The sequence below is a fragment of the Strongylocentrotus purpuratus genome, unplaced genomic scaffold (genome assembly GCF_000002235.5).
Source record: "Strongylocentrotus purpuratus isolate Spur 01 unplaced genomic scaffold, Spur_5.0 spur5_contig_870, whole genome shotgun sequence".
Taxonomy (NCBI): Eukaryota; Metazoa; Echinodermata; class Echinoidea; order Camarodonta; family Strongylocentrotidae; genus Strongylocentrotus; species Strongylocentrotus purpuratus.
This window is the reverse complement of record NW_022145580.1, coordinates 430,117-456,968: the sequence shown is the minus strand read 5'-3', so window position 1 is coordinate 456,968 and position 26,852 is coordinate 430,117. Positions and strand designations below refer to the sequence as shown.

Here is a 26,852-nt window from a genome sequence, read left to right as displayed (position 1 = left end):
AAAAACATGTAAAAAATAATAGCATAGAACTACTGTCGGGAAAAGAAGCAGGGGTTATATATGACAAGGTCTTTAATCCGTGCTTATACATTGGAAAAAGTAAAATATCCCATTCCTGTTTGAAACGCATAAATGGAAAGAAATTGGCTTTCTATTGACCTTTCAAAAGAAGCGCTACATCATCATCAGATACCTCACAGTCCTCACCTTCTTCCATAGGGCATGATTCCTCGGCCTTGTTAGTGAAGATAAACCATCTCTCCTATCCTTTCATTGGGAAGTCGTCAATTATCTTGTGGTTAATCACGTGTGAGACATGATGGCTTTGTGGTTTACATGATACTCATAGCCTTCAGTTCATCTTATAGATCCTCTTCAAAAACCTTTCATTCCTTCCTCTTACACCCCTTCCTCATCGCATCCTCCATCCATCCAACTCTACTGAAAACGTTAAAGCCTTAAGAATATGTCGCCGTCGTACATACATTTTGTAGTTCAAATCATGGATACAGTTAAGGACGTGAATAGTCATGAAAACCCAGAGCATAACTACTTGAAGAGAATGAGACTTTTCGGGGAAAACATAATCTTAATAATCTTATTGAAACCTTATCATTCTCTATGCCCCTTCCATCTTTTATGTTTCATTCATCTTACTTTCTTGAAATGTTTTAAAGGTAAGAAGTATGTTGCACCCGTACATGGCGTTTCTATACTTTATTCATGCCTGCAATTATAACCTCAATTGTCACATAAACTGATAGGGTATATTCTATGTGAAGAAAGAATGTGACCCCCCCCCCCCCCCCAAAAAAAAAAAAAAAAAAAAAAAAAAATGTGTACTGTATATCATCTGCCGAAACCCAGAGGGGCATTTAGTGAACAAATCTTTCATCCTAAAGTCAACACCCTTTTGGCTTAATATATCTCAGCAGATGATGATATCTGAAAAGAAAACCTATTTTGATACAATTACCTCAGTCTCTATATAGTCACGTAATTCAGTATGTTTTAGATGGCCACTTTTTCAATGTTCCTGTCGGTTAAGTGAACATTAAGGAGTTAATAGTAGATGCATGCTTGCCAGATCTTCCCTAAAAAACTGTTTTGCGATCACATTACAAAATATTTCCCATCGCTGTCCTCTCTCCCACCTATACGTATACATACATCCTCTTCATCTCCCCTTCCCCTCTTTAAATCATCTATCGTCTATCCTTTTCTCTCTTCTTCCTCTCTTCTGTTCTAGCTTTTTCCTCTCTTTAGTGTTATAGGTCTCCAACTCTCAGTCAATATTTTTCTTTCTCAATCTCTTTTCCTCTACATCCCTCCTTTCTTTGGTCAGGAATATCTGTCATGAAGAGGACTGCCACTTCACTCAACCTCTTTACAGGCCCTAAATGATCTAACTATGACACAATTTCAATTTTGGGAGAAACACAAATTAGCATGTGGTTTGCAAGATGACCATGGTCAAATCTAATATTGAGGTTGACTGGTCAAGTGAGTCAATGCATATTTTGATTTTAAAAAATTAAAAAATTGCCAAATCAATTCCAAATTTGGTAATTTAACAGACCAAACCCATGTGTCCCTGATATGTCTAATCAGGTCCTTACTCTCTCTGGGAAGGCTTACAATATCCCACTATTTCAGATTTGATTTTAGAATTTACATGTGGAAGGTGGAAGGAAAATTTCTAATATTTTATACCCTAAATGCAACTCTCTTCTCCAAAATGTGGTCACAGTTGATTTATAGATATGGGACAACAATAAACTGGTACATATACATGTACTGTAGCATCTATTGTACCAGCCCAGGAATCTAGTACGTGTACATCCATATACAAAATCATATCCCATTTATACAACAAGTATGAGATGGACAATGGGTTACTTTCCTTTTTTAAATTCTTTTATTATTTTGTATTGCTTTCTTCATATATAAAATACAGTTCTCAGACAATGTTAATATATAAACATAAAATAAATCTTCAGTATTTTGAATAGCTTTAAATGGAAAGGACGGAAATTTGAGTAAAGACATATCGGTAATGTGATGATAAATTTCTGAACTGCTGATAAAGTTAAAACAGTTTTCATTTTAATATATTTAGAGCTATTACACTGACTTGTGCTTCCATATGATCTACATATGTACTAAACAGCAAGCCATGTGTATTCATTTCAAGAGAGCTCATTGGTGATAGAATCATATGATTTTTTTAAAAATATCATATTATTGTATCAATCGTTTGAATATTATGTCCTGCACAATAGTACTGTAATTCTTAAAGTGGGTGGAGAGTATAATTCATGAAATGATGAGGAAAAATACTTCAAACTGCAGCAGAAAAGGAATGTTTAAGAATCTTCCCTTAATATAGCCTTCTCATTCAAGACTTTCTTACATTCCAAGCTCCTGCTTCCATGCTCCAAAGCATGTACTAAACAGGAAACTCAGAATTCTCTTTTCTTCATCATGGAATCAGCATTATTGCTCAAGTGATGACATGAAGAGCAGTAAACTTTGTCTTGAATGAGAGTAAGTTGTATTAAAACAGTACAGAAACGGCTTTTCTAAATATTGTTACTTACATAACAATTGTACTTTGCAAATATGAAATCCTACTCACAATCAACCAAGAGTATGGAAGAAGGTATTTATAACACTCAATTTGCTTTGATCTTACTTAGATCATATTTGTACTGAGAAGAAAATGAAACAAGAAACACTTATATACACATTATTACTAGATGAATACTCTTCTATAATTTGACCTCCACACCTCAAAAGTTAACCATAACTTGTCTTTTCTTCACTTTGTTACAATGTTGGAATCCTCCAGCAGAAATGCTTCGGTTGGTTTGTAGAGCTTTCAATTCAGGCAACATGCACTTCATTACAATACACGTACACCGATCTCAAGTAAATCATATCCTTGTCCAGTTTTGATAAGATGAGTTCTGTGTATGGTTTTTGAAACCCTGCGCTTACAACCAGATAGCCAGGGTACAAATAAAAATTGCCAGGAAAATGGGATGAGTGTTTTTGTGATTGATGGATTTCTTTATGATGCAGTCTCTTCTGGCTTAGCATCCCCTTCCCCTTCTGCAGCAGCCAGGGCTTCCCCTCCTTCAGTGACGGGGACTTCCCCCTCCATAGCTCCTGCCTCTCCACCTTCCGCTGCAGGTGCATCTGGGAAACAGGTTAAGGGCGATTATTTGTATGTAGTTTGCAATATATCACACATGTATAAACATTTGTAACAATATGCAACAATAATAATACACATATGTCTTGTTTACCCAGGGTAGCCTCATCTGTATTAATACTGTTTATTCCCCGAGGGGCCTGCAGTCGTATTATTATCCTGGCTTTAGCCGAGCTTTTATTAAGAACGTCTTCAATTTGAACTTGGATTCAATTAGTGTATACATGATTCATGTACGTTTACATCACACAAGTAAATTACAAATTGCCGATTCTGTCATTAATGATAAATATTGGACATGTCACCTGCTTGGAGCCAAAAGGACATTATCTCAGCGATATAGGTTTCTGGTTCTGAACAGATGAAGTGCAACTTTACATCCAATATCAGTGAGTAATATGTAGACAGTCAGCAATATATCAATTCTTATTCAATTTATACATCATTCTTTTGATCTATCCCTCTATCCATAATATTTAACCACACCTTCCTTTCCACTTTCCTCCATTCCTGTCTACCATCTTACCTTGTGTCTGTTCTTCTTTCTTCTCCTCTCCTTCCTGAGTCTCCTCTGCAGCAGGTGCTTGCTCCGCTGCTGCTTCTAAAATAAAATAATAGAATATACCATCAATATACCATCAATGTACCATCAATATACCATCAATACCATTAAGATGAAGCCTGCTCCAAACATACTCTAATCATTGCCAGTTCAAATATTAATTCTTACCTCATTTTATTAAAAAAATAATTTAAAAAAAAATGAATTTTTCATGAATATAATTCCATTTTACTTCTTCATTTTCATCTAAACTACATTTCATGACATCTAAGTGTTTAATCTAACAGGTTTTTTTTTTACTACCAAAAGTCCCAACATTTTTTTCAATTTTGCCTTGACATACAGCTCCCCAAAATGCCATGTGATTAATACAGTCCATGACAATAAAAAGCAATGTGCTTATAGGCCTAAGTGACGACTCATAGTCGAAATGCTTTGAATGCAAATTCTGAGCTTATGGATGAGAAACGCAATAGTAATTCAGATGGTTTAGAATCCGAGGACTGACTTCAATATTTTAAAAGAAGTATGGTTTCATAACATGTAGGTCACATCTTCAATGTATGCAATTGAATAAATGAAATGCATATGGTATGATGCAAACTGAAACATATGATTGGATAAGTGAGTCGATTAAACTAGTCATGAAATTTAAATGAATGGACTCTGTGAGAGACCAATGGCAGTTAGTTTGTATGCTCGGTTAGTATGGATGGAAGGAATGAGAAGACAAAGGATTAATTAGGATTATGAGTGATTTCTACTCCCAAGTCCTTCAAAATGACCTTCATTATGATGAAGGGTACTTATGATGAAAATAAAAGTTATGATGAATTTTAAATTCTGTCATTCAATGATTACTCCACCTGAATTAGAAAGATGTCCATTATCAAACTAAAACAACAGGCATGATATTCATTGCATAATGTTGCTCTTACTAGTATGAAGTTAAATATGTGTTAGCAATGAAAAGTAGCTAGAGAGGGGGAAAAAGGTGGGGGAACTTCTATTATAGAGGAGAAAATTAAAGGTATGGAACAAAGTTGAACCTGAGTGGGAACAAGAAAAAAATGGTTAAACAAAAAATGGAATGAAATGAAATGATTCTGAGATGAAGTTAATATGATGCATAAGCTCTTGTTTTGTTCACGGTAGTTGAAAAACAGACCATGAATTAATCATTGAGGACAGATGAAATGGGCTCAGTATCTGGTGAAGATAAATGCAGACATTCATGCTATAAGTGATGCATTACATTTCGTCCCTACTTTCATGAAGTGACGGTAGTGAATGATAATCCCATACAATTTGCGGGCGGATTTTCCTCACTACCGTCACTTCGTGAAAACAGGAACGATTTGATGAATAGACATTAAACCAATGAATAATCATTAGTCTGATGAATATAAATTAGAACGGATAAATAATCAGTATTAGTTGATGGCATTTAAGATGATGAATAAGCCTTAGTTGATGAAAAATTAGTAAGTCTGATGAACAACAGGTAGGGCTGATGAATAAACATGGACCTGCTGAATACAAATTAATCTGATGAATAAAAATTAGGGTTTATGAATAAACATTAGTGTGATGAATAAATATTAGGGTTAATGAATAAACATTAGTATGATGAATAAACATGATGTCTATTCTCACCCTCTGAGGCAGGAGCAGCTTCTTCAGCAGGCTTCTCTTCTTCACCTAAACATAATCCATAAGATTAGAAATACTTATAATCAACTATTCAGAATCATACTTTACATATTGATATATAGTATACAGTGAATTTACACATCCTCACTGATCTACAATCAGCATCTGTTTACATATAGGCCTAACACTGTTTTTGACATTTTCACTCATAGACAACATTTCTGTGCTTTATATATTCTGAACGTTGTGATACACAACTGGAAGTATGTGAGTTAAGTGTGTAAGATTTCTGAATAACTAATTTATGTAAAGTATACAAACTATCTAAGGTGGTAATGTGGATAAATATGTGATTGCCATTATAAGTTATATCCAACAAGTAACTACAAAAAGGGTAACTATGTGTGTGTGAGTGCAATCATATATGAATGTGTTCTGCTGTATGGTATACACTTTCTAAGCATCTAGATAGATAAGATACAATATAATGCAGTTATTTAACTTCTTTAGAGAGCGTTTTACATAAAATGTAGAAAATGTTGTTCTTTTATTGTTGATATTTCATATTACTTCAAAATATGACCCACAATCCAAAATAAACTAAATGATAATTTTTCTTTCTCCAAAATTCCCCCCATCTAAAGAAATGTGTTAAATATAATAAAAATATAAGAATTCTGTTTTGCTTTTTATTGGAATAATTTTAAAGATATAGAGAAGGGGCTTACAATGAAATAAAGTGTCTCAAGCAGATAGATGCATACTTATTATATGAAATAATCAGACTGGAAGTAAAAAAACCATGGTAATGACCACTTTGCAGTAAATTAATGATTACATTATGCATCACATACCCTCTTGTGTCTGTTCAGTTTGTTCAGCTGCGGGTGCCTCGCCTATAGATAATCAATATAATATCTCATTATCTGAATTACATCATTCAGGCTTTTACCATCCTATGAAAATAGAGAACCCTCTTTAATGCAATTTAGCACGATGTCTTTTGATATACCGGTAACATTGTGCCGACCCCAAATTACACAGCATCTTTTGAGCACAATTGCAGAATGACAACTGTTGCATAAGTCCTTTATTTCTATTTGTGATGTAAAGTACAGGTCACACTGTAATATGGGGATATTTACTGAAATACATGAATTAAAATCCAATCTGTCAATACATACCTATATTGTACCAGACATGCAAAGTAAGATCTCCCCCGTAAGTCAGCTTGTTATATATTGCTCCAAAGATCGATATTAATTCATTCAACTATCTTCCAGATACTTTAGACATTTAGTCAGAAGAATGTAGCAATCATCCTACTCTACCAAGAAAACAACTTCATTGAGGATAAAAAGGAAGGTGGACATGAAGAAGAACTGTTAATTTCTGGCTTTATCAGAAGAAATGACATCACATAAAACTATTTACTAAAAGTTGATAATAGTAGCATTCTTAGATAGTTTTTGAAAAAAATCAAGTGTGCCAGAACTACTAAACTTGAAAAAAATACTTGAGTCAAGAACAGAAGGAAAAAATATCAGCAAACAAAGAAAGATCTGATGTTTGCTGGTGCTAGTCTCTAGAGAGAATGAGTGATTAAATGTAGATCAGCGGAACATACCCTCTTGTGTTTGTTGAGTTTCACCTTCTTCAGCTGGTTTCTCACCTGTTTGCAAGGAATCATCAGGAAATACATCACTCACAACAAATAGCAATCAAACTTCTAGATTAGGATGAAGTTTACTTGATGTTGACCTTTTATATTGTTCAGTAAATTTTTGAGGTATTTCTAAGGCCCAAATCCTAAATGAAACCGACAATTAGTGACATTTTGAACCATGAACAAAGACCTGCAAAGTAAATTAATTGACTAGAAGGTTTTCAAAAGGTATTTCAGGGTACGGCTGATAGAAAGATGGCTAAAAAGGAGACCAATTATAGGGTTTATGTAGCTTGTGTAATCTTTTCATGAAAGAAAATCATTTTAAGGAACAAATTATGAATCTAAAGACAAAGATATATTAAGAACACTTTGTTGAAGAAAATAAAAATGATATAGAAACAAGAGTATGAAAGAAGCAGAAAAAAGATGAAAAAAAAAAAATTATGATTGTCAAAGAATCCCACCCCCCATAGAACAAAGGGATAAAATGATCGCTGAAATGGAATACATTAGATTATGAAACATCCTAAAAAATGAAACAATTCAAACCAATTATTACAATTGAATTGAAATTATACAGAAGAAAGCTGAATAATACAAACAAATTGTCACAAAATACTTTCAACAGGAGTATTATGTAATTCAAAGATGACTGAATGAAGGATATATGAATGTAGCTGGATGCAATGAAAGATTGTCAAGACTCAATCAAAGAGAAATAATGATTATCTTGTTAAAAAGTAACACAGATGCAAATGTCATGTTAGTAATAATGGAACAAAAAGCAAAACAGAAAGGAGGAAAGTATCATGAATGCTATATTGAAGCTGGAGAGAGAATGCATGCAGAAGACTTCCTGGACACCAAGCTTGGCTAGGTACCTTCATCGCCCCCTTCTTTCTGCTCCTTCTCCTCCCCACCTCCCTGGGGTTGATCCCCATCAGCCTGTCCCTCTTGGGCATCAGTGGGTGGGGCCTCCTCATCCACTGCCTTCTCCTCCTCTGCAGCCTCTTCTCCAGTCTTCCCATCTTCCACTTGCTGCTCAGCCTGCGCTTCCTGGGTTTGACCATCCTCCTGGGTTTGACCATCTTCCGTTGGACCATCCTCCTTAGGACCATCCTCCACCTGCTGGGTCTCACTACCATCTCCTTCTCTGACCTCTGCTTGTTGCTCTGTCTCTCCACCCTCTTCTCTTTGTTGTGCCGCTTCTTCTTTATATTCAGTGCAAGTTAGAGTGACACAAAGGGTGCAATACAGAGACACATGCATTTGGTTACAAAACAAAACAAAAAAAACATGCACATGTGTTTCACACACATAACTTATGTAGAGATTTGGAAACAAGCAATGTTTACTGTCTTCTGAAGTACTGTCATAATAGAATATTACATGCATCATGCACATTTCTTGAACATGCCTTGCAATCGCAATTATTGAGAAATAATTAATTATTCATTAAAAATCATGGTTATCAAGTGTCTGTTGCACTTGTTAGACAGAATGTAAACTTGTCTGAGGTGGCCAACATATACTTCATAACAACTACAAACAAACATACAAAACAAAAACAGAACAAAACTAAAAACACTTGATGAAGTAAAACAAACAAATAAACAAAGAATTTTCATTGGAGCAGAGACATTACCTCCTTCAGCAGGTGGCTGTTCTGCTTGCTGCTCAGCCCCCTCTGTAGCTGCCTCTCCTCCCTCTGCTTGTTGTTCACCTGATTCACCTGCAGGCTGTTCCGCTTGTTGCTCTTCACCTTCTCCTGCTGGCTGCTCTGTCTGTTGCTCTCCTCCCTCTGTAAGTGTTTGGGAAATAAAACAAGCAACATAACCACATCATAAGGAAGAGTGAATCATCATCCTTCATATAAATCAATGTTCATTTCTTCTCTTTTCTTTAATGAATTTTAAATGACAACTAACTTTCCCTTTACATTATTTTGAATTGAATTGAAATTCTGATTTACAATTCAACCATTGTGTGTTCCTTCTGCTGTAAATCTGAGACTTGTTTAAGTGTGCTTTTGTTGCATGTTGAACGTACCTTACTGCATTTAAAGAAAATAGTACATATTCCTTATAAATATCAACACCAGTGCCCTCCCCATTCCTATCATCACAATCATCCTTGAAGCAGTACAAAATGAGTGCCTTGCTATTGAATGCCATGCTAGATATTGAACAAGAACAAATAATCTCTAGTCCATGGAACACTTTTCTCCACAAAACAATTACAATTTTACAGAATAACATGATCTTTACATTCTGCTGTACTCTAAGTATGAATAAAAAATGGCAGGTTCACAAAATTGTTAAGTAATTTGTTAAGTAATTTGAAAACACAACGAAAATCACCTTCTCCTTCTTCTCCTTTCACTAGAAGTTTGAAAAATGAAAGAAAAAGTAGAAAAATGATCAGTATCTATTAATGAACGTTTCAAAAATAAATATTATAAACCTAATAAATAAATATATATAAGCCATTATCAGCCATGAAGCAGTAATAACAAAATAAATGCTCAATTTAAACTTCAAAGAACTTTAAAGTTGTGCAAAGCAACAAAATAGGTTTATTCTTGTATTAATACTAACAATTGGTTAAAACAACAAAAAAGAATGACAGTACCTAGTACACTGATTCAAAAATATGTATATCTATGTATCCAACTCCTTGATTTGGTGTAAGTGAAGATCACTAATTACATATAAATTACTCTAAATCTTGAAATTATGAGAATTTATAAGAAATGTTGATTCCGTTGGCTACAATGAATTTGACATTTACACAACAAGTTCTTTTTCGTGATACGATCAAGAGATAGAAAAGTAATATGATGAAGAAAAAGAAGAAGAAAAAAAAGAAGAAAAAAGAAAACAGAAAGAAAGCACAAGCTTATACTGGTATTGGGGTTCAGCATGCACATCAGAAGAGTAATAATATATGAATTAAAAAAAACAAGATGAGCTGAAGAATCTCTCTGTACTTTAGCAACAAATAGAGAAAGAGTGGGAGGAAGGGAGGGAGGAAGAAAGGGATGGAGAGAGAGAGAGAGAGAGAGAGAGAGAGAGACAGATCGACAAAAAACAATAATTTCGAAGGGAAAATGTAATACTTGTGGCATTATCACACAGGTTAACAAAAATGACAAACATCCAAAAGAATCAAACAGCCAAAATAATCAGCTAAACATATAGGAGAATGTTCAAGAAGACTAAAAAATAAAGCTTTAAATTCAGCATGCAAACTAACACAAAAAGCTAATGAAAAATTTCTAAGCAAAAAAGATGGCATAGAAAATGGAAAGTCTGTGAAGGCAATGAACACTGAATTTGACTGAATATAGTGTCGTATGGAAGTATATGTATCTCACCGTGAGATTGCTCCATTGAGATACTTGTTAAGGAGTCTAGTACAAGTATAAGAAAAATGTTGCTTACAATGTATACCAACTCAGGGGAACTAACTGTAAATCTACTCCAGCATGCATTTATATGTACTATATTTGCTCCCATTTTGATCTATATTTAAGTCATTTTAAAAAGAGCATTTGTACCATTGCTTCTATATTCCAATGGAGAAAAAAAAGGATTGATATAATGATAGTTCCCTGAAAATGAACGGACAGCAATCATCATGTTAAATCAATTCTAGATAATCTCATCTCAAAGATAATCATATGAATGAAGTAAACAACTTAACCATCATCCCTCAAAAAGCATGGCCCCCCCCCCCCCAAAAAAAAATAGAAGAAGATCTGATTAGCAGCTGCAATTGTTTTTATTCAGTCAGCAAATGATTTATTCAGCAGATCCAATAGAGAACTGCTACTGATACATGTAACTTGTAAGGCACATATATATACTGTCACTGTCTCCTTCTGTAGAGAAAGGGAAACAAAGGGAAAGCAATTCACTGATATCAATGAGAAAGGTGCATGTTTCCAGGTTTCTTAAACATATCTGAGATGCATTTTGCAAAGCCTAAAATTGAGGGCACTGCATCAAAATAGATAATGATGTCTAGATGACAACCTTTGACCTCATGCACTCACCTTTGACCTCTCCCCCAGGTAGTACTTCCACATCAGGGAAGAGTCTCTCAATCCTCGTCTTGGCTTCCTCTGGGTTAGAGCTGCCATGGACAGCGTTCTGCATGACGTCCTTACCCAACAGTGCCCTCAATGACTCCGGAGCATGCTCCCTGGCGTAGTCAGGGTCTGTAGGTCCCATCAGGGTTCTCCAGCCGTCAACAGCATCCTCGCGGGATAACACCATCACCATTGATAGACCACTGCATCATCACAGCAGTAAGTGAAAAAGAAATCAGCTATGACATTTGGGAATTACTTCCTTCTCAGATATGTGTAGAATGGAATTTCTCAGTTAAAATCACCAACAGGTAGTCTGATTATTTTCAATATATGTATACTGAAAATGAATACATGCCATTGCCTATTAAAAAGTACTCAGTGGGCAACAGGCACAGAACTAGGACAATTTAAAAAATACCAAATATTAAAATACAGCTGTGATTGAGGTAAACACTCTATTAGAATAAACTATCCATAAGTGATGTGTCTACATACAAATTGAGGAAGATGAATATATGGTTGCACAAGACCTAGAACAAGAACCATTAATAATAATACTAATAGGCATTTCTGTAGCGCAGTCTATCTAGATAATTCTATTCCGAGGCGCATTTATCATTACCCCGGCTTTAGCCTAGCTGCCGTTTATACAGCACTCCAGCATTTCAAGGAATTAATTCCTACCAGGTACCCATTTACATCACCTGGGTTGAGTGTGGCAAATGTAGATCAATGTCTTGCCAAAGGACATTAGTGCCGCAAACAAAAGGTTCTCTGGATGTCTTCAGGAAGCGTTTGCATGAGTTCAAAGTCAAAAATCAAATAAGCTAGGTAAATTTTGATGTTTTCATGCTTTAAAGCAGAGAACTTCTTCAAGAAATCTTCAGAAATCACTGGATGTACCTTGACATGTGTTCAATGAGGTTCTCATAGAATTCCTTGCCCTCATGCTCCATGTAGAGCTTAGATGCCAGCTCCTTGTTCAGCTCAACATCTCGCTGAAGACTGATGTTAAATCCTGCCTCTTTGATCTTCTCAATGATGGCCTCTGTAAGGTGTAACAAAAATGTGATACCGGTCAAAACTGAATGCAGCATATACACCACACAACAAAACAAATTTAAACAGATTCACTTACAACTTTAAATGTTTGACTAGAAAATATGGAAACAACTACAATATCTGTCAAGATTTGACTATTGCAAGTACAAAATATTCCAGGGAGAATTCAAAATTTGTTACTTGTCATGTAGCTACAGCCTTGCTACATAACAATTATACACAAACAGCTCCCATCTTGTTGTCAGTACATAGTCATACTTAAAGAATATTAAGTTGACAATTAAGGGAAAAGTAATTATACATCTCTGTCTGAGATACAGACATATTCCTCCTGATACAGTATGGGTTAATAAGTCTTCATTGCTAGCTAACACTACGAAAAATATGTCTGCTCAAGATAAACAAATTCTTTATTTTAAAAAAGTGAGAGAAAGGACAAATTTGTTAACAAAAAGACAATCTCACCTTTATGTTCTCCAGCTGCATCAGGTTTAATGACAGCTAATGTGCTCTGTTTGGGGAAGAAGAACCCGAGTTCTTTCTCTGCATTATCTACAGAGTCACTACCATGGACTACATTCACTTGAGTATCTGGGACTGAGTACTGAGCTCGTAAACTGCAATAAAAAACACAGACACCATTTATTAGCATCAATATCACTCTCATTATCATAATAGACTTTGTTATGTTTGTATTCAATTATCATTTGAACAATGCTATATGTGGCTACCGACCTAGCTACACGGAATGTCTTGTACACTGTAATCATGAGGGCACCATATTATTATTGACATTAAAGGGGGTGTAGCATGGCAAATACTGGTTAACGCCATCTAAGACTTCTTTTGGACAACTGCACGAAAACGAATGGACTTGATTAACGGTCGGCGCGCTATAGCGTTTCCGAAACAGGCCAAAGTTCTCCTCCCACATTAGTTTCACGTATGTGGCACGCACATAAATATATACTGCGGTCCGTAGTCGTATTATACCCAGAGCTGCCAACCTCCAGAACCGAAAATCAGTAATCACAAGGCTCAAAATCAGTAATTTTGGGTATAAATCAGTAATTTCCTATGCGGCGCTATGACTCTAATAAAAACGGCACGCCAACATTGCACAGACACATGATTATCTGACATTTTTGGTGATTTTACTCACACAAAGTTGTTAAATAATGAGTTTCATATCATCAAAACACAGTCTTCCAGGAAAAATGGGGGGAAAAAAAATATATATAAAAAAAAAAAAAAAAAAAAAAAATCATTTTTTTTATTTTTTTTTAATTTTTTTTTTAAATCCGTAATTTTAAACAACATTCCGTAATGGTCGTTAATTTCCGTACCAATTACGGGAAATCCGTACTAGTTGGCAGCTCTGTATACCCGATTGGCCCCCAGTCAAGCCACTGGAAAGACACGTAGTCTCATCATGCTACATCAATCTCCTTTAATATCACCCCAATAATATAGACTTTATGTTATTTTTGTATTCAATAATTCTTTGAATAACGCTACATATGGCTGCAGATCTCATATCACAAGTGATATTGATATGGATTATTGTAGAGTAAGTGATTATTTTAGAGTGCATGATTTCACCTTTCAGGAGCCTTCTCCTTGGCCTCATCAATGATGGTAGGTCCAATGAAATCTCTCCAGGATTGAATGGCAGACTCTTTGGCAAGACCTAGAGCAAGAACCTCACCACTGATGACAAACAGAGAGGTATAGAGACATGGAGAAAAGAAACAATAATTAGGTTGCAGAGTGAATCAAACAGGGATGCCATTTGGAATTGATCAGAAGGCCTGAAAATCACCTAGAATGAGCTATTTTGTACACAAAAAAGTTATGGCCTGAAATAAATCGCCACGGCCTGAATTCAGGCTTTTGCCTGAAAACTGGCATCCCTGATCAAAACAACAACTGAAGTAAGAATTTTCCTTCTTTTATGTTCATGAGCCATCAGTCATTTTCAATTAAAATCATCTTCTATTCTCAGATATCTTTCATTGCATTATTACATGTACATGATACTCATCATACTATGTGGATGTAATACGCACCATTCCTTTCCAAATACTCACATCTTCTACAACAAAAGCTCCCCATTAGTACACTCATTTTGAGCTAAATTAATGTCCATATATGGTGAATAAAGCAGTCCTACCTTACATCCAACTGGGTGAACACAATTCCAACATAACAATATCTTACTAAAAGATGTTCTTTCTACAGCTGTGCTCCATGGATTTTCATGTTTGGCAACATATCCACTTGACCATCCAATCTCTTCTCATTCAATACCAACTATTTAATTATTTTTGGATAAATAAAGATACCATATCTCTAAATTATAAGTGAATAAATTTAGATATCTGCAACAGAAGTGGCATACCTTGTCATCTCCCTGATGAGATCTTCAAAGTGTGCGGTACCTTCTTGCTCTTTATAGAAATCTTTAGCTTGTTCCTCTGTTAGCTGAACCATCTTCTGAAGGCATACCTCAAACCCAGCCTCTTGAATCTTCTGCAGCATTTCATCTGTATCATAACAAATGTAATCATCATTATCATTATCATTATCGTCGTCGTCATCATCATTATCATCATAATCATCATCTTCATCATCATCTAACATCATCATCATCATCATCATCATCATCATCATCATCATCATCATCATCATCATCATCATCATCATCATCATCATCATCATCATCATCATCATCATCATCATCATCATCATCATCATCATCATCATCATCATCATCATCATCATCATCATCATCATCTGCTTCCTGTTGTATATAGCACATTGAAACTTCATCTCTATGCACTTCCAAAGTAATTCTGCCTTTATCCGGATACTAATTTTTAAAATTCAAAATCATGAAAGCGGACCAAGATATGATGAATGAGTCATAATTCATTCCGTATGATATTCTGTTAATTTTGAAAAGGACTGAAATAGTGAAGTCAAAATACTTGAAAACTGATATCCTAGCATTTTCTCAATCCCTTATAGCGCATATTGCATTGACTATGTCTTCTTACAAAATTCTGACAAAAGCCATCTACATTGTATATGAAAAATACACAGGTTACATTCTTGTTATTTAAATGAATCCCAAAATACCGCTAAAGAGGATATTTCAAATTAGGTATTCATTTTAAAAGGGAAGAAAGAAAGGAAAGTGTGAAGATGAATAAATTAGAGACTTGATACCTTTATGGTCCTTGAGTGCGCTTGGTCTGATAAGAGCCAAGGTTTTCTCAACGATTGGTGGAGGACCAGTCCCTGGTACGAGGGGAATGCTGAAGTTAGGAAGAAGGAATGCTAGCTCTCTGTAAGGTAACAAATAAATACATTACATAATAAACAGCGAGGTATAATGCAGTGATCATTGATTAGATGATAAATAGTAAGAGAGAAAAAAATGATAAAATAAAACCTTAAGGGGAAAAAAGGCAAAGAGAGGAGGAATGAAAGAGGAGGAAGAGAGAGTGTATCATAAAAAAGTAGTGATACAAATAAGCATGATAATAAATAGATTGATTTAACACCTGCTCCATAAAATATAAGGATATGATGAGGAAAACTAGAAAAAATAGTGTAAAAACTAGAAGCAAGAGAACTTAAACAAAGGGAACATTCAAACATTTCACTTCTTCAAAACCATTTTGATTACAGTATGGGTAAAGTAAAAGCTTTTTAGATTTTGTTGTTGACACACGACATACCTTGCAGCTGTTTCTGACGAGTCTGCTCCATGCATCGCATTCATTTTCTTATCTGTACCAAACTGAGCTCGTAAACTTAAAGAGAAGATAGACAAGAAAGACATTTTGTATTAAGCAAAATTTCAATCTTGAGGAAATCGCAATTATTACATTCAAAAATGAATATTGAAGTCTACTGCTTATTTGAATTTGAACAATTAAATTGCTAGTACAAACTACCGGTACAGGAATAAGATTCTAGTAGCCTTATTCCTCTGATTACTCATGATGCTTCAAACACATTTTACCTATGCAAATGGAATGTATAGTTTGAAATAATCAAACAAGGGACTTACAAGGGACTCGCTAAGGTCACTGGCTGTAGGTCACTGTCGGCCCACTTACAAAAATCAAATGTAAATCATGCTGATTTCCTAACTAATGTATAATTTTTGATGTATAGTTACTCAATGACCCATGACCTCTAAGTGAATTACCCTAATCCAAACCATTCATGTTTGCTGTGAAGGCATCCATGCACATTACTATCAAATTGGGATTTCGTTTATTTTATCAATTGCTGGTCTTGAGATATTGCTGAAAAGAAAAAGTTGTGTTACTCAAACATAACCAGGGGTGATAGTGAGCACCAAAAAAAAAAAAAAAAAAAGGGTTTTTAAAAAGGGATTCGGGGGGGGGGGGGGGGGAATGGTATCTATAACATTCTCCCCCTTTTGAGTAGTAAATAGGAAAAAATCTGGAAAATAGGGGAAAATCAGGAAAATGGGGGAAAATCAGGAAAATGGGGGAAAACTCTGGGTAAAATCCAGGTAAAATCGGGAGGAAAAAAAATGGCATCTAAAACATTCTCCCCTTTTGAGTAAGTAAATAGGGAAAAATCTGAAAAATGAGGGAAAATCAGGAAAAAATAGCTACCTTTCAGGTGCTTGCTCCTTGGCAACTTCAATATCCTTGGGTCCTAGCAGATTCCTGATATCCGACACGACCCCTTCACCCGTGTTACCTCGGGTCAAGACAAGAATTTTGCTAGGACCACTAGCCATGAAGGTGACCAGCTCCTCAAAGTGATCTTCTTCTTGATGCTGTTTGTAGAACTCTCTGGCTTCTTCTTCAGTCAGAGTCTTATCTTCTGTAGCCAGGATCTCAAAACCATGCTCCTCAATCTAGGACAATAGATAATAATAATAATAATAATAGGCATTTCTATAGCGCCGTCTATCTAGAAATTCTATTCCGAGGCGCCATTACAGCGCTCTAGCATTTCAAGGAATTAATTCCTGCCAGGTACCCATTTACCTCACCTGGGTCGAGTGTGGCAAATGAAGATTAATGCCTTGCCAAAGGACATTAGTGCTGTGTCTGGGATCGAACCACGACCTTTGAATTTCAAGTCAAGTGCTTAAACCACTAGACTACGACACTTCTACATAGATATATCAGTGAAGAGTTACCATTATTCTCATCCTTATTACAACCATCACAATTATTATTACAGAAATAAAACTCCCAATTCAACTTCCAAAAGAGTAGTAATTTTGTGTTACATGATGAATTTGAAAAAGCTGATGCTATATCCTCAATAAAAAAAAATGAAATAAAACACAAGCACTTGTAGATCCAGGATTTGAAAAAGAGGGGGTGCCCACATAAAATTATACATTCACTATTTGGAAGATGACCTGGCTCCCTCCCCCAATTTACCACTGTATAATTGAAAAAAGAAAAACAAAATTACAGGGGAAAAGTATTATCGCGCTACTACACGTAGCTACTACCCCGTATAAAATATTTTGGCTAAAATCAGCATGTCTATGTTTGGAATAAAGATCCGTAAATGGAAAATCCTGTCGTTCTGAAATTTGTTGTTGTTGTGGTTTACTTGTTTGAATAGACTCTAGAGAATGAATTCACTTCACATGATACAACCATCCAGTAGAAAATTCTTAAAAAAGCAATTACTAACCTTAGCAATGATATCATCCACGTGGCCACTAGCAACAGCGTCCGGTTTGATGAGAACAACTGTGACTTCTTTAGGAAGAGGCTCTGTAGAATGCATTATCACAACAGTATTAAATATAATTTCATACTCACATTTTCTCAAGATTTACACATAAACTATGCCTTTGTCTTTATATTTGGCTAAATATCTAAACATCTTTATTGATACAAGAATATTTACTTTAAAGATACTATGTCCCTTTTGCAGCCAACATCAAATTTTGTAGAACTTTGCAGGAATTATGAATATGTCATATATGTCCTATCTGTGAAATTTAAACGTTAGCAGTGTCCTAATATTCAAATTATGAAAGGAAACCTGTTTACTTGCTAGACTTCACTGTCAGACACTATTGAGTGACTGACTGGCTTTTTTCTTCTTTGGTAATAACATACATAAAATGAGCTGTAAACGGTACATGAGCATTTGTCTACATCACCCACTTCTTGTAATGGCCAAAATTAAACTGATTGAATCTTTGCGCAGCATGAAACGTATGACCATTCGGTACAATGGTCTGAAAATCAGACTATTACTTACTGGCTCTATAGCTTTAAGTCGAATCAACAACTAATAGTCATTATTTTCCCACTTAAGACATTTTCAAGCCCCCCCCCCCTTTTTTTAGGGAAGTTCTAAATTAGTATTATCTTTCAAATGCCATTGGAATTTAACCTTTTCATTTTTTTGGCCTGCAAATGGGACATAGTACCTTTAATATATTTATCAAATGTGTGGAAAATACCAATCACCATTGAGTGTTTGCAGGAAAAATTTGTGCATAAATTTCATTTTCATAATAACCTTGAAATGAAAAGAAAAACAACATTTTTGCATTTAGTCTGAGAATTTGTTCACTTTGATTCATATATATGAAGATAGTTTGCTTCACAATGACTATTAGGGATTTATTTTTGCTGAATTTTTTGGTAAATTTTTTAAAAGCATAGAGTATATATATAGGTGATATATATGTGCTCACATTTAAATACATGCACATCTATCAGTTACTACAGAACACTTCATCAATGTACGAAACATAAAACTGCCATTGTATATCAAAGAGTTGTTAATTTCTATTCTAATGGCTGTTAATTTACAGTTAATAAAATTAATACTGTTGTTAGGTTTGATAAGTTGAGTGAGATATAAATATTTGTGCTAAATAAAGATATGAAAAATGGCATAGTGATTTTGAAGTGATGAACATTTAAAAGCAGATTGAAAGCATAATTGCAGAATAGAGAAAGAAGGATTGGAAGCATAAAATATGAAGATATTAAGCTGGTTATTTGTTTGGCTTTCCTTGTGCTATTTACATAGAAACACCAGCAAATAAAGTATGAACATTTACAAAAGAGATTGGGTATGGGGTACTTATACAAATAGTATTTCCACTTGCTATAACAGCTATCTAACCATACAGTTCTTAAGTGATGATATCATTAGTTTTCAATAGAGCATAAAGCAAAATATTGGGAATACATGTTTAAATGAACTTCAAAATCATTACTGATTTTACTTTGTATTCTCAACATCAATTACTATCTAAAGATAATATATGTGCTACATACAAGTACATGTATTTGATTCACAAGTTGTATATCAATATTCCATGTAACTGTGTGACTTTGTGCAGAACACAGGCACAGTAGATATTTGACATGAATTTTCTGGTGAAAGTTATATATATAGTCTATTGACATTGTGAATCCATTATTGTCACAACATTCAAACTGTGAATAAACAGCTCTAAATCATTCTGAATGATACTCTATACTAAATACACTGAGCTATAAATAATATACATTAAATGCACTGAGTACATGTTGTTGTTCTTAATATGTGCACTTACTGGATACTGAGTACTGAATTATAAATGAGCCATAATTTGATTGATATATACTGACATGGATGTGTACTTCAATCTTTACATCACACTTAACTATTAACAACTGACATTGCAACCATCACTGTAATTTATTCTATGTACTGTGTGATATATGTGAAGGGCATGAATGCCCTTGTAGTTGTGAGTTATTTGAGTACCTGTCCAGGTACTGAGTGAGTGAGAGAAGGGCATTACACTAATTGATATAATATAATGCCCTTGTAATTGAATACCTGTCTGTGTACTGAGTGAGTGAAAAAAGGGCATTAAACTAATTGATACAATGCCCTTGTAATTGAATACCTGTCTGTGTACTGAGTGAGTGAGAGAAGGACATTACACTAATTGATATGACGCCTTTATAGTTGAATACCTGTCTTTGATCCATCTTGTCTGTCATGCATCAAGGTGTCTACTGTACCCTGACTTACTGGTCTCACGCTAACCTCTCCTTCATCACCTAATTCTTTTATTTCCTTGACTAGAGACGCAGAGAAAGGTCAGGTTAGTAAATTGGAAAGGACAAAAACTACACTATCAGAATACTATTCATTTATGCTCTGACTAACTTATTAGATATCGGACTAAATGAATACTGCTTTGATGCATCTGCTGCATATGGTCCATGTAGCCATAATGGGTCAATGCCAATAAGTACAGAAGAATGAAATAACTCCAGACTTCTAGCATCTGGTCAAAGGAGATGCAAGTGATCTGCAATTGAAAGCTGATGAGAAGTTGAAATGAACTGAAAATGAATGATTGTGAAAAATGAATGATGGCACACAGCAAAATATGAAAGAGATTGAGGTATTAGCAAATACAAAGGGAGATTAGCATAGCACAAAGTTACTGAAAGCAGATTTACTGAAGAAATATGCTAATTAATGAGGGGGAAAAAGTGAAGTGAATTAATGTTGTTATAATAAAGATATCATGACATTATATTCCATGAGTCTACACCAGGAGTGTTTTCATCCATTTAGCTGAATGATCTCTAAGAACTTGATTAATTTCACAGCAAAAGCAATTAATCATTAGAATTATCTTTTTAAAAATAAATATCAGTAAGCAAGAAATTCATTTCAAATGAAAGGCCACCTAATGCTATGAATGTGAGATAACAATCATGTAACAAACAAGATACATTCAACTGATCATGTTCTTTGAAACATTTAGTAGTCTTAGTTGACATTTTGATATTAAGGTTGGCCTATGTGATCATATTTTATGTCAACATTCAGACATAAAAAATGAGCAAATAATGGAAAGAAAGATCAAATGTTAGAAAGCTATGACTCGATCTTCTTTGATCTGAACATGATTGAATGATAGAAGATATGGAGTGAGGTATAATGCCTTGCCTTTCTATCTTCACTCCACAATAGTGAAAGGAATAAGAGATGGAATGATGAATGGAATGAAAGCAGAAATGATACATAGTATGACTTACTCCTTGCATCCTCCTCCTGTTTCTTCTTCTCAACTTCTTCTGCCTGTGCTGCCTGATGTTCTTCAGCCTCAAAGGCTGCTAACAAGGGATCCTTGATCTAAACAAAGATATAGTCACCACATTTAGTTGGACAAATCAAATTGCTATACCAAAGTCACACATGTATACAGACAAAACATTGTAAGTAGCATGGCACCGGATAAACAAAGGGGTAAAAAGTATCATACATTTATTAAACCTATAAGAGGCCAAGGATCCACTCAGACAGACCCTTCCTACAATTGGTCACTAATGTGCCCCCTCAACTCAATACCCTGATTAAAAGGGTTGGAAACCTTCATCTCAAATAATACATTCAACAGCAGCTTTTCACAAATTTTAACCATTAATATTATTGAATACTTACCACTACTCGTTCTACTCCTTCCTCTAGAACCTTGTGTTCCTGTTTCAGCTCTCGTTCTACGTCCTTGAGGAGTTTAGGAGCGTTGGCCCCCCTCACCACGTTGACCAGTTGACCACTCCCATACATAAGGAACGAAGGCTCACATTTTCCACGGTACCTCTCAAGGCTTTCGATGCTATCTGCTTCAGCCTAAGTAATACCCAAAATATACACATGTATATATCATTAGACTATTTGATGAGAATCAAAGTTTATTCTCTCATTTACAAGTACAAAGAAAACTTCCCCCTTTTCAAGAAAATAATCAAGGTACATAGAAGAATGCCTGCAAAGAATCAACTCTAGACAAATAATACTTTTGTGGCCTGAGAAATCAAACAGCTTGCCAAGGCTTACTTGACAAAGCTCAATATACGCAAGTTAGCAGAGGTTCTGGTTTAAGAATCATTAATGGATTTACCACAATCTAAAACTAATCCATAATTATTATTTAAAAAGAAATGTGCACTCACCACAGCAAATCTGAGCAGATCATCTCCGACCTCATTCCTGAGCCTCTTGAAGAGACTTAGTACTGCAGCACACGGTCCACACCATTTCTGATATACATCAATAACTGAACATAACAAGAACAAAAATACACAAATCATCTTTCTTCATGACAGATAATATAACAAAGCATTCATGATTTTCTGTGATCAAATCAAGATGGTAAAAACACATTCCAGACAGTGCAGACCTTTCTCTCAGTAATCTATTTTTGAATACGATGAGGAAATTGCGGGTCTATTACTATTAGTATTAGGCATTTTGTAAACAAAATTCTTTATTCCTTTCTCAAAGTTCTGAGGGTGTTCTTTTATTTCATTGTAAAATCCAAGAATTTAAGGATCACATTCTTTGTTGAGTAAACAAATTACTCCCAGTTTAAATGTAAAAAAGGTCAATACAATTAAACAGAAAAAAGGAGACCTTTAATAAGCTAAGAAAAAATAATTGAGATCAGACATTTTATCACGATAGGATTTACATGTATTTCCATAGATGTCTATTACCTGTCAGTCCTTCAAGACTCAATAATTCATCCCACATCTCCTGGTTCAGAATCTCCTTCTGGAGAGAAATTGTCTCCTTTTTGGCAGGCATGATGATTTAGCTGCACAGAGTCGCTTTCAAGTCATGCAGTCACTCACCACTGAGACTTTTTTCCCTATAGATTGAAAACAAAAATTGTATTAATTGTTATAAGATTAAGAACACCTTTCACTAAAATTGGGAATTATCGTTAGCGATAAGAAAAAATATTATTTCGGCGCTAAAAGTAAAACATTGTGCAAGCAAGAATCCTTGGCTTGGGATGTAAAACTTCAAAGTAGGGAGGCCAATGCCCGGGCGTAAGGCTTCTACACCTACGATTTGTGCGCTCGTCGCCCACTTCAAAAAATTAGCAAAGGGAAAAAAATGATGTAAAAATAAAAATTGAAGAAAATATGAAAAGAAAATACAATTATACATTTCACAACATACCTATAATCACGGATCTGTAACAGTCTTTCACCATTTGTTGACAATCTTGCAGATTTTGACGTTTTTTAATCCAATAACTGTGGTTGCAGACGACCTTGACGCACTCGCACCACCGACTAAGAAAATCCTAGAGGGCGTAGAGGTTTGCTCACTAAAAACCTTCTCATTGGCAGAAGGTAGACCCTAAAAATATGGGATCCGTTTTGAGTAAAGAACTTTTGATAGAGATCAACATTTCAGATGTTCACAATTGCCACTTCTAACAACTAGAAAATATAAAGAAAAAAGATTATATCTTTTTAAATACAGATTTTTACAAACTGAACATTCGAAAGTAGATAGAGTACGATGTTTCTGTCAATCTTGCGTTGGTTTGAGCCCTATAGCTACATCCATCTCAAAATGAGAAGGAAAACAGTGAACAGTGACGTCATTGTTCGCGCCAAAAATAAAGGGTATTGCGACATAATCTGAGCTCCGGTCAGATCGTGCGGAAAGCGTAGTCTTATTTATAGACCCTAGTACCTTATTCTCACAGCACTAGATACGAGTGTCGTGCAGTAATGTATGAGAAGTGTTAAAAAAGATATTTCAGTAAAAAAAAAGTCTACGTGAGCAGTCCATACTCCAATTGAGAATTGAAATGAAAGCCATGATTTGAAGGTGTGTATACATGGTTAGTGAGTGTGTATGTTACGTATAGCGAAAGGGAGAGAGAGAGAGAGAGAGTGAGAGAAATATTAGTACACGTACGTTGCATGCATGCATGGATGTGCGCTATGATTGTGTTCGCTGCAAGATGGATTTTAATTGGACCTCGTAACTTCTCGATCGTTGATAATAAGGAATACTCATGAGGAAATCAAATTATTGGAATACACATCTAAGGTAAATATCAATGAATTATATATATTTCTTTCCTTTTTTGAACCATCGTCTTCGGCTCGTAGTAGTAGAAGATGTAATCGTTCGCACATTGATGGCTGGACTTCAGCCTGCATCGGGGCTTGCCTGTGTCGGTGGAGGGATCAACTAAGAAGAAGAAGGTGTGTACGTGTGCGACCGATTCAAGGCTAGCCGCTGTTGAGTGATTGCACTTTCGCGCGAAGTTTTAAACTTCATCATGAACTTTGTCCCTCGGGCCTGTCTAATTATGAACGTAACTTTGCGACATGAAATATAATTGTTTCAAGGCTCTTACGTACGGAAAGGCGTAGAAGGAAATGGCTACAAACCAGCTGGATATCTCCTATTTGATGGAACCTATGGAGTCGGCAGATGGGTTGATTTTCTTAGTGAAAGTAAATGCTTTCTTTTAATCTTAGTTTTAGTATAAACAAATTAGTAATTAAAAAGTTAGATTTGGGCATTGGCCTCCCTATTCAAACAAAGGATCCACCTAGAAAGAAAAACTAAAGATTCATTTGACTGGATTTTGGGAAGGGTAGACCTAGAGGTCTAGATCTAGTGAGTGTTTTACCAAGTAATATGGCCACTCCCGATCAGACTCAGAGTCAGAAATCAAATTTGAAATGTCAATGAACAGCAACCCTCCAGACAGGCAACAGTTCTAACTTTAGATAGAGTCTAGATCTAGATCTATTTTGACTTTAAATCTAACATCTGACAAACTCTCTCCCTCTTTACAGGTATTTTATTGAGTCACTATATATACACCTGCACAGAACCTACATAAGTAAGAAAACACACCCGACGGTGCAGTGGCTTGTAATTTAATAATAATAGCGAAGAAGAAAAATATACATCATCACACAATACACAAAAAAACATTAGTGGGACTGTAATATATTCACACATCAACTCACACTCTTTGTACGCGCTCTTTTATTCGTCTTTAGTCTACAATATATAAACCTTTGGAGATATGATACAAAACAAATATGATTATTTTCAGAGTTTTAAAAATATGAGTGTCAATACAATCACAGAGAATAATGTAATAACCATAATTGTCTTACGTGAATTTAGGTTTCCGGACAACAGAAATATAACTTAGAAGCGTTCGGTTGCCTAGATGATATCACGTGACCAAACGAAAGATCGATTCGATAATTGGGGTTCGAGAAATGTAATTATCATGGCATTATAACATTGAGAAATTCCAGTTCCAAATTTATATATTAATCATATACGAAATTTGAAAATACATTTTTTTTTTTTCAAATGTCAAAGTCATTTTCGTTTTATTAAATTCCGACAAAATAAGTCTTTTAAATTACATCATAAATTATAGATCTTTCTCCCCTATGTATAATGAACGAATCCAAAGTAAGTTGATCCGTTTCTGATATGGTTCGTATGTATATGCGATGTTGTAGTAGCGACCGACCCAAAAATCTTGAAATCTAGCTAGCTACAGTCGGCTTTTAATTTTTGTTTGTTTTTTTGTTACCGTTTTTTAGATTTAAAAAAATATTAAAGCATCAAACTGAGAAATATCTGCCCAAAGAGGGAGAAAAAAAGAAAAAAAAAGGTTTAAAAAGAAAAAACATTTCCGACCGACCGACCCATGTTTTGGCACCTAAACTAAGCTAGGCAAATACAACATCTTTTTGTTAGGCCTCAGCTGTCAGATCAGCTAGCCTGGGCCCACTGAACTGGAATATGTGGCCCGGTCCTGAAATAACAGTTTTTGATATATTCCCGTCCATCATTATTATAATTTTTTTCTCATTTTGCTTAAATAGTTACCACTTGGAAGGGGGGGGGGGGGCGGTCCGGTTAATTAACTTGAACAAAATAGTGCTTTTGCCCGGAAAAGTTTCTTTTATAAAAATCTCTCTTTCAAATTTTCAATAATCATATCTGATTGATACACGTCTGTAAAAACCCAATACACACACACACACACACACACACACACACACATTGAGAATCTTTTGTACTTAATAAAACAACTATCATTCTCCCAATGACAATGTCTTGGACGGTTGCAATTCACACTGACAATATGTTATTTTGCATTTATTGTGTTTGGAGTTCTCAAGTGCAAGACTAGGCGAACTGTAATAAATATGCAAATTAAGAAACATATTCCATATTTCCCCCCCCCCCCCTTCCCACACACCCTCTCTCTGTCTCTCTCACATCTCTCTCTTTCTTCCAGTGTCTCTTTCAATCCCCCTCTACTTGGTCCGGCTAAAGAACCTACCCCTTCTCTATTCCTTCATAATAGCAATAGCAGTACTTATGTAAGCTCGCTTCTCTGGCTTTGATATAATTAGACTTAACATCCCTGATATAAACCTTGAGCATACAGTTCATTATTGATTACATTTATAGAAAATGAGGCTTTCATATACTTATTACTTCATTGATGTATACTAGTGATACAAAATATAAAAACATGATATGTTAGTATTTTACACACTGATGCTTCCTTGAGATCAAATTTGCCTCCTTTAAAGGCATTTCTGAAATTCCTCCCTTACAATGAAATTGTGAATCAGTCTTTGTCTCGATGCTAAACACAATATTTCAGAAGTGTATCTATAGGGACTTTTTTTGATGAACTAGAAATATTGTATGATTCTACTGAATTACCATA

At 35.1% G+C, this 26,852-nt stretch overlaps 1 protein-coding gene across 7 annotated transcripts; it reads right to left on the bottom strand.

Annotated features, from left to right (window-relative positions):
• Positions 1 to 1,899: 1,899 nt before the first annotated feature.
• Positions 1,900 to 25,350, bottom strand: LOC581919 (thioredoxin domain-containing protein 3 homolog). 7 transcript variants are annotated; one of them, XM_030976373.1, is made up of 23 exons: positions 25,264 to 25,350; positions 22,813 to 22,967; positions 22,270 to 22,373; positions 21,758 to 21,946; positions 21,352 to 21,448; positions 20,272 to 20,379; positions 17,969 to 18,051; positions 16,921 to 17,168; positions 16,006 to 16,080; positions 15,491 to 15,609; positions 14,661 to 14,805; positions 13,862 to 13,969; positions 12,725 to 12,876; positions 12,101 to 12,245; positions 11,159 to 11,397; positions 9,462 to 9,482; positions 8,747 to 8,902; positions 7,983 to 8,312; positions 7,060 to 7,104; positions 6,287 to 6,328; positions 5,436 to 5,480; positions 3,744 to 3,818; positions 1,900 to 3,201 (listed from the first exon to the last, which is right to left on the bottom strand). In XM_030976373.1, exons 2-23 carry the CDS (start codon positions 22,901 to 22,903, stop codon positions 3,074 to 3,076), a joined length of 2,745 nt encoding a protein of 914 aa, XP_030832233.1. In that variant the 5' UTR covers positions 22,904 to 22,967; positions 25,264 to 25,350; the 3' UTR covers positions 1,900 to 3,073. The 7 variants fall into 7 exon arrangements, with proteins under 7 accessions (XP_030832233.1, XP_030832239.1, XP_030832251.1 ...); XM_030976379.1 differs by having other exon boundaries at positions 7,983 to 8,309; XM_030976391.1 differs by lacking the exon at positions 6,287 to 6,328.
• Between the last annotated feature and the right edge of the window lie 1,502 nt (positions 25,351 to 26,852).

Coding starts and splice junctions, on each gene's coding strand:
- LOC581919 (XM_030976373.1), bottom strand. CDS start 22,903: ATGCCTGCCAAAAAGGAGACAATTTCTCTCCAGAAGGAGATTCTGAAC. Junction 3,819..5,435: donor AGCTGCTCCTGCCTCAGAGG/GTGAGAATAGAC, acceptor ATTTTATTTTAG/AAGCAGCAGCGGAGCAAGCA. Junction 3,202..3,743: donor GAAAGAAGAACAGACACAAG/GTAAGATGGTAG, acceptor CCTGTTTCCCAG/ATGCACCTGCAGCGGAAGGT.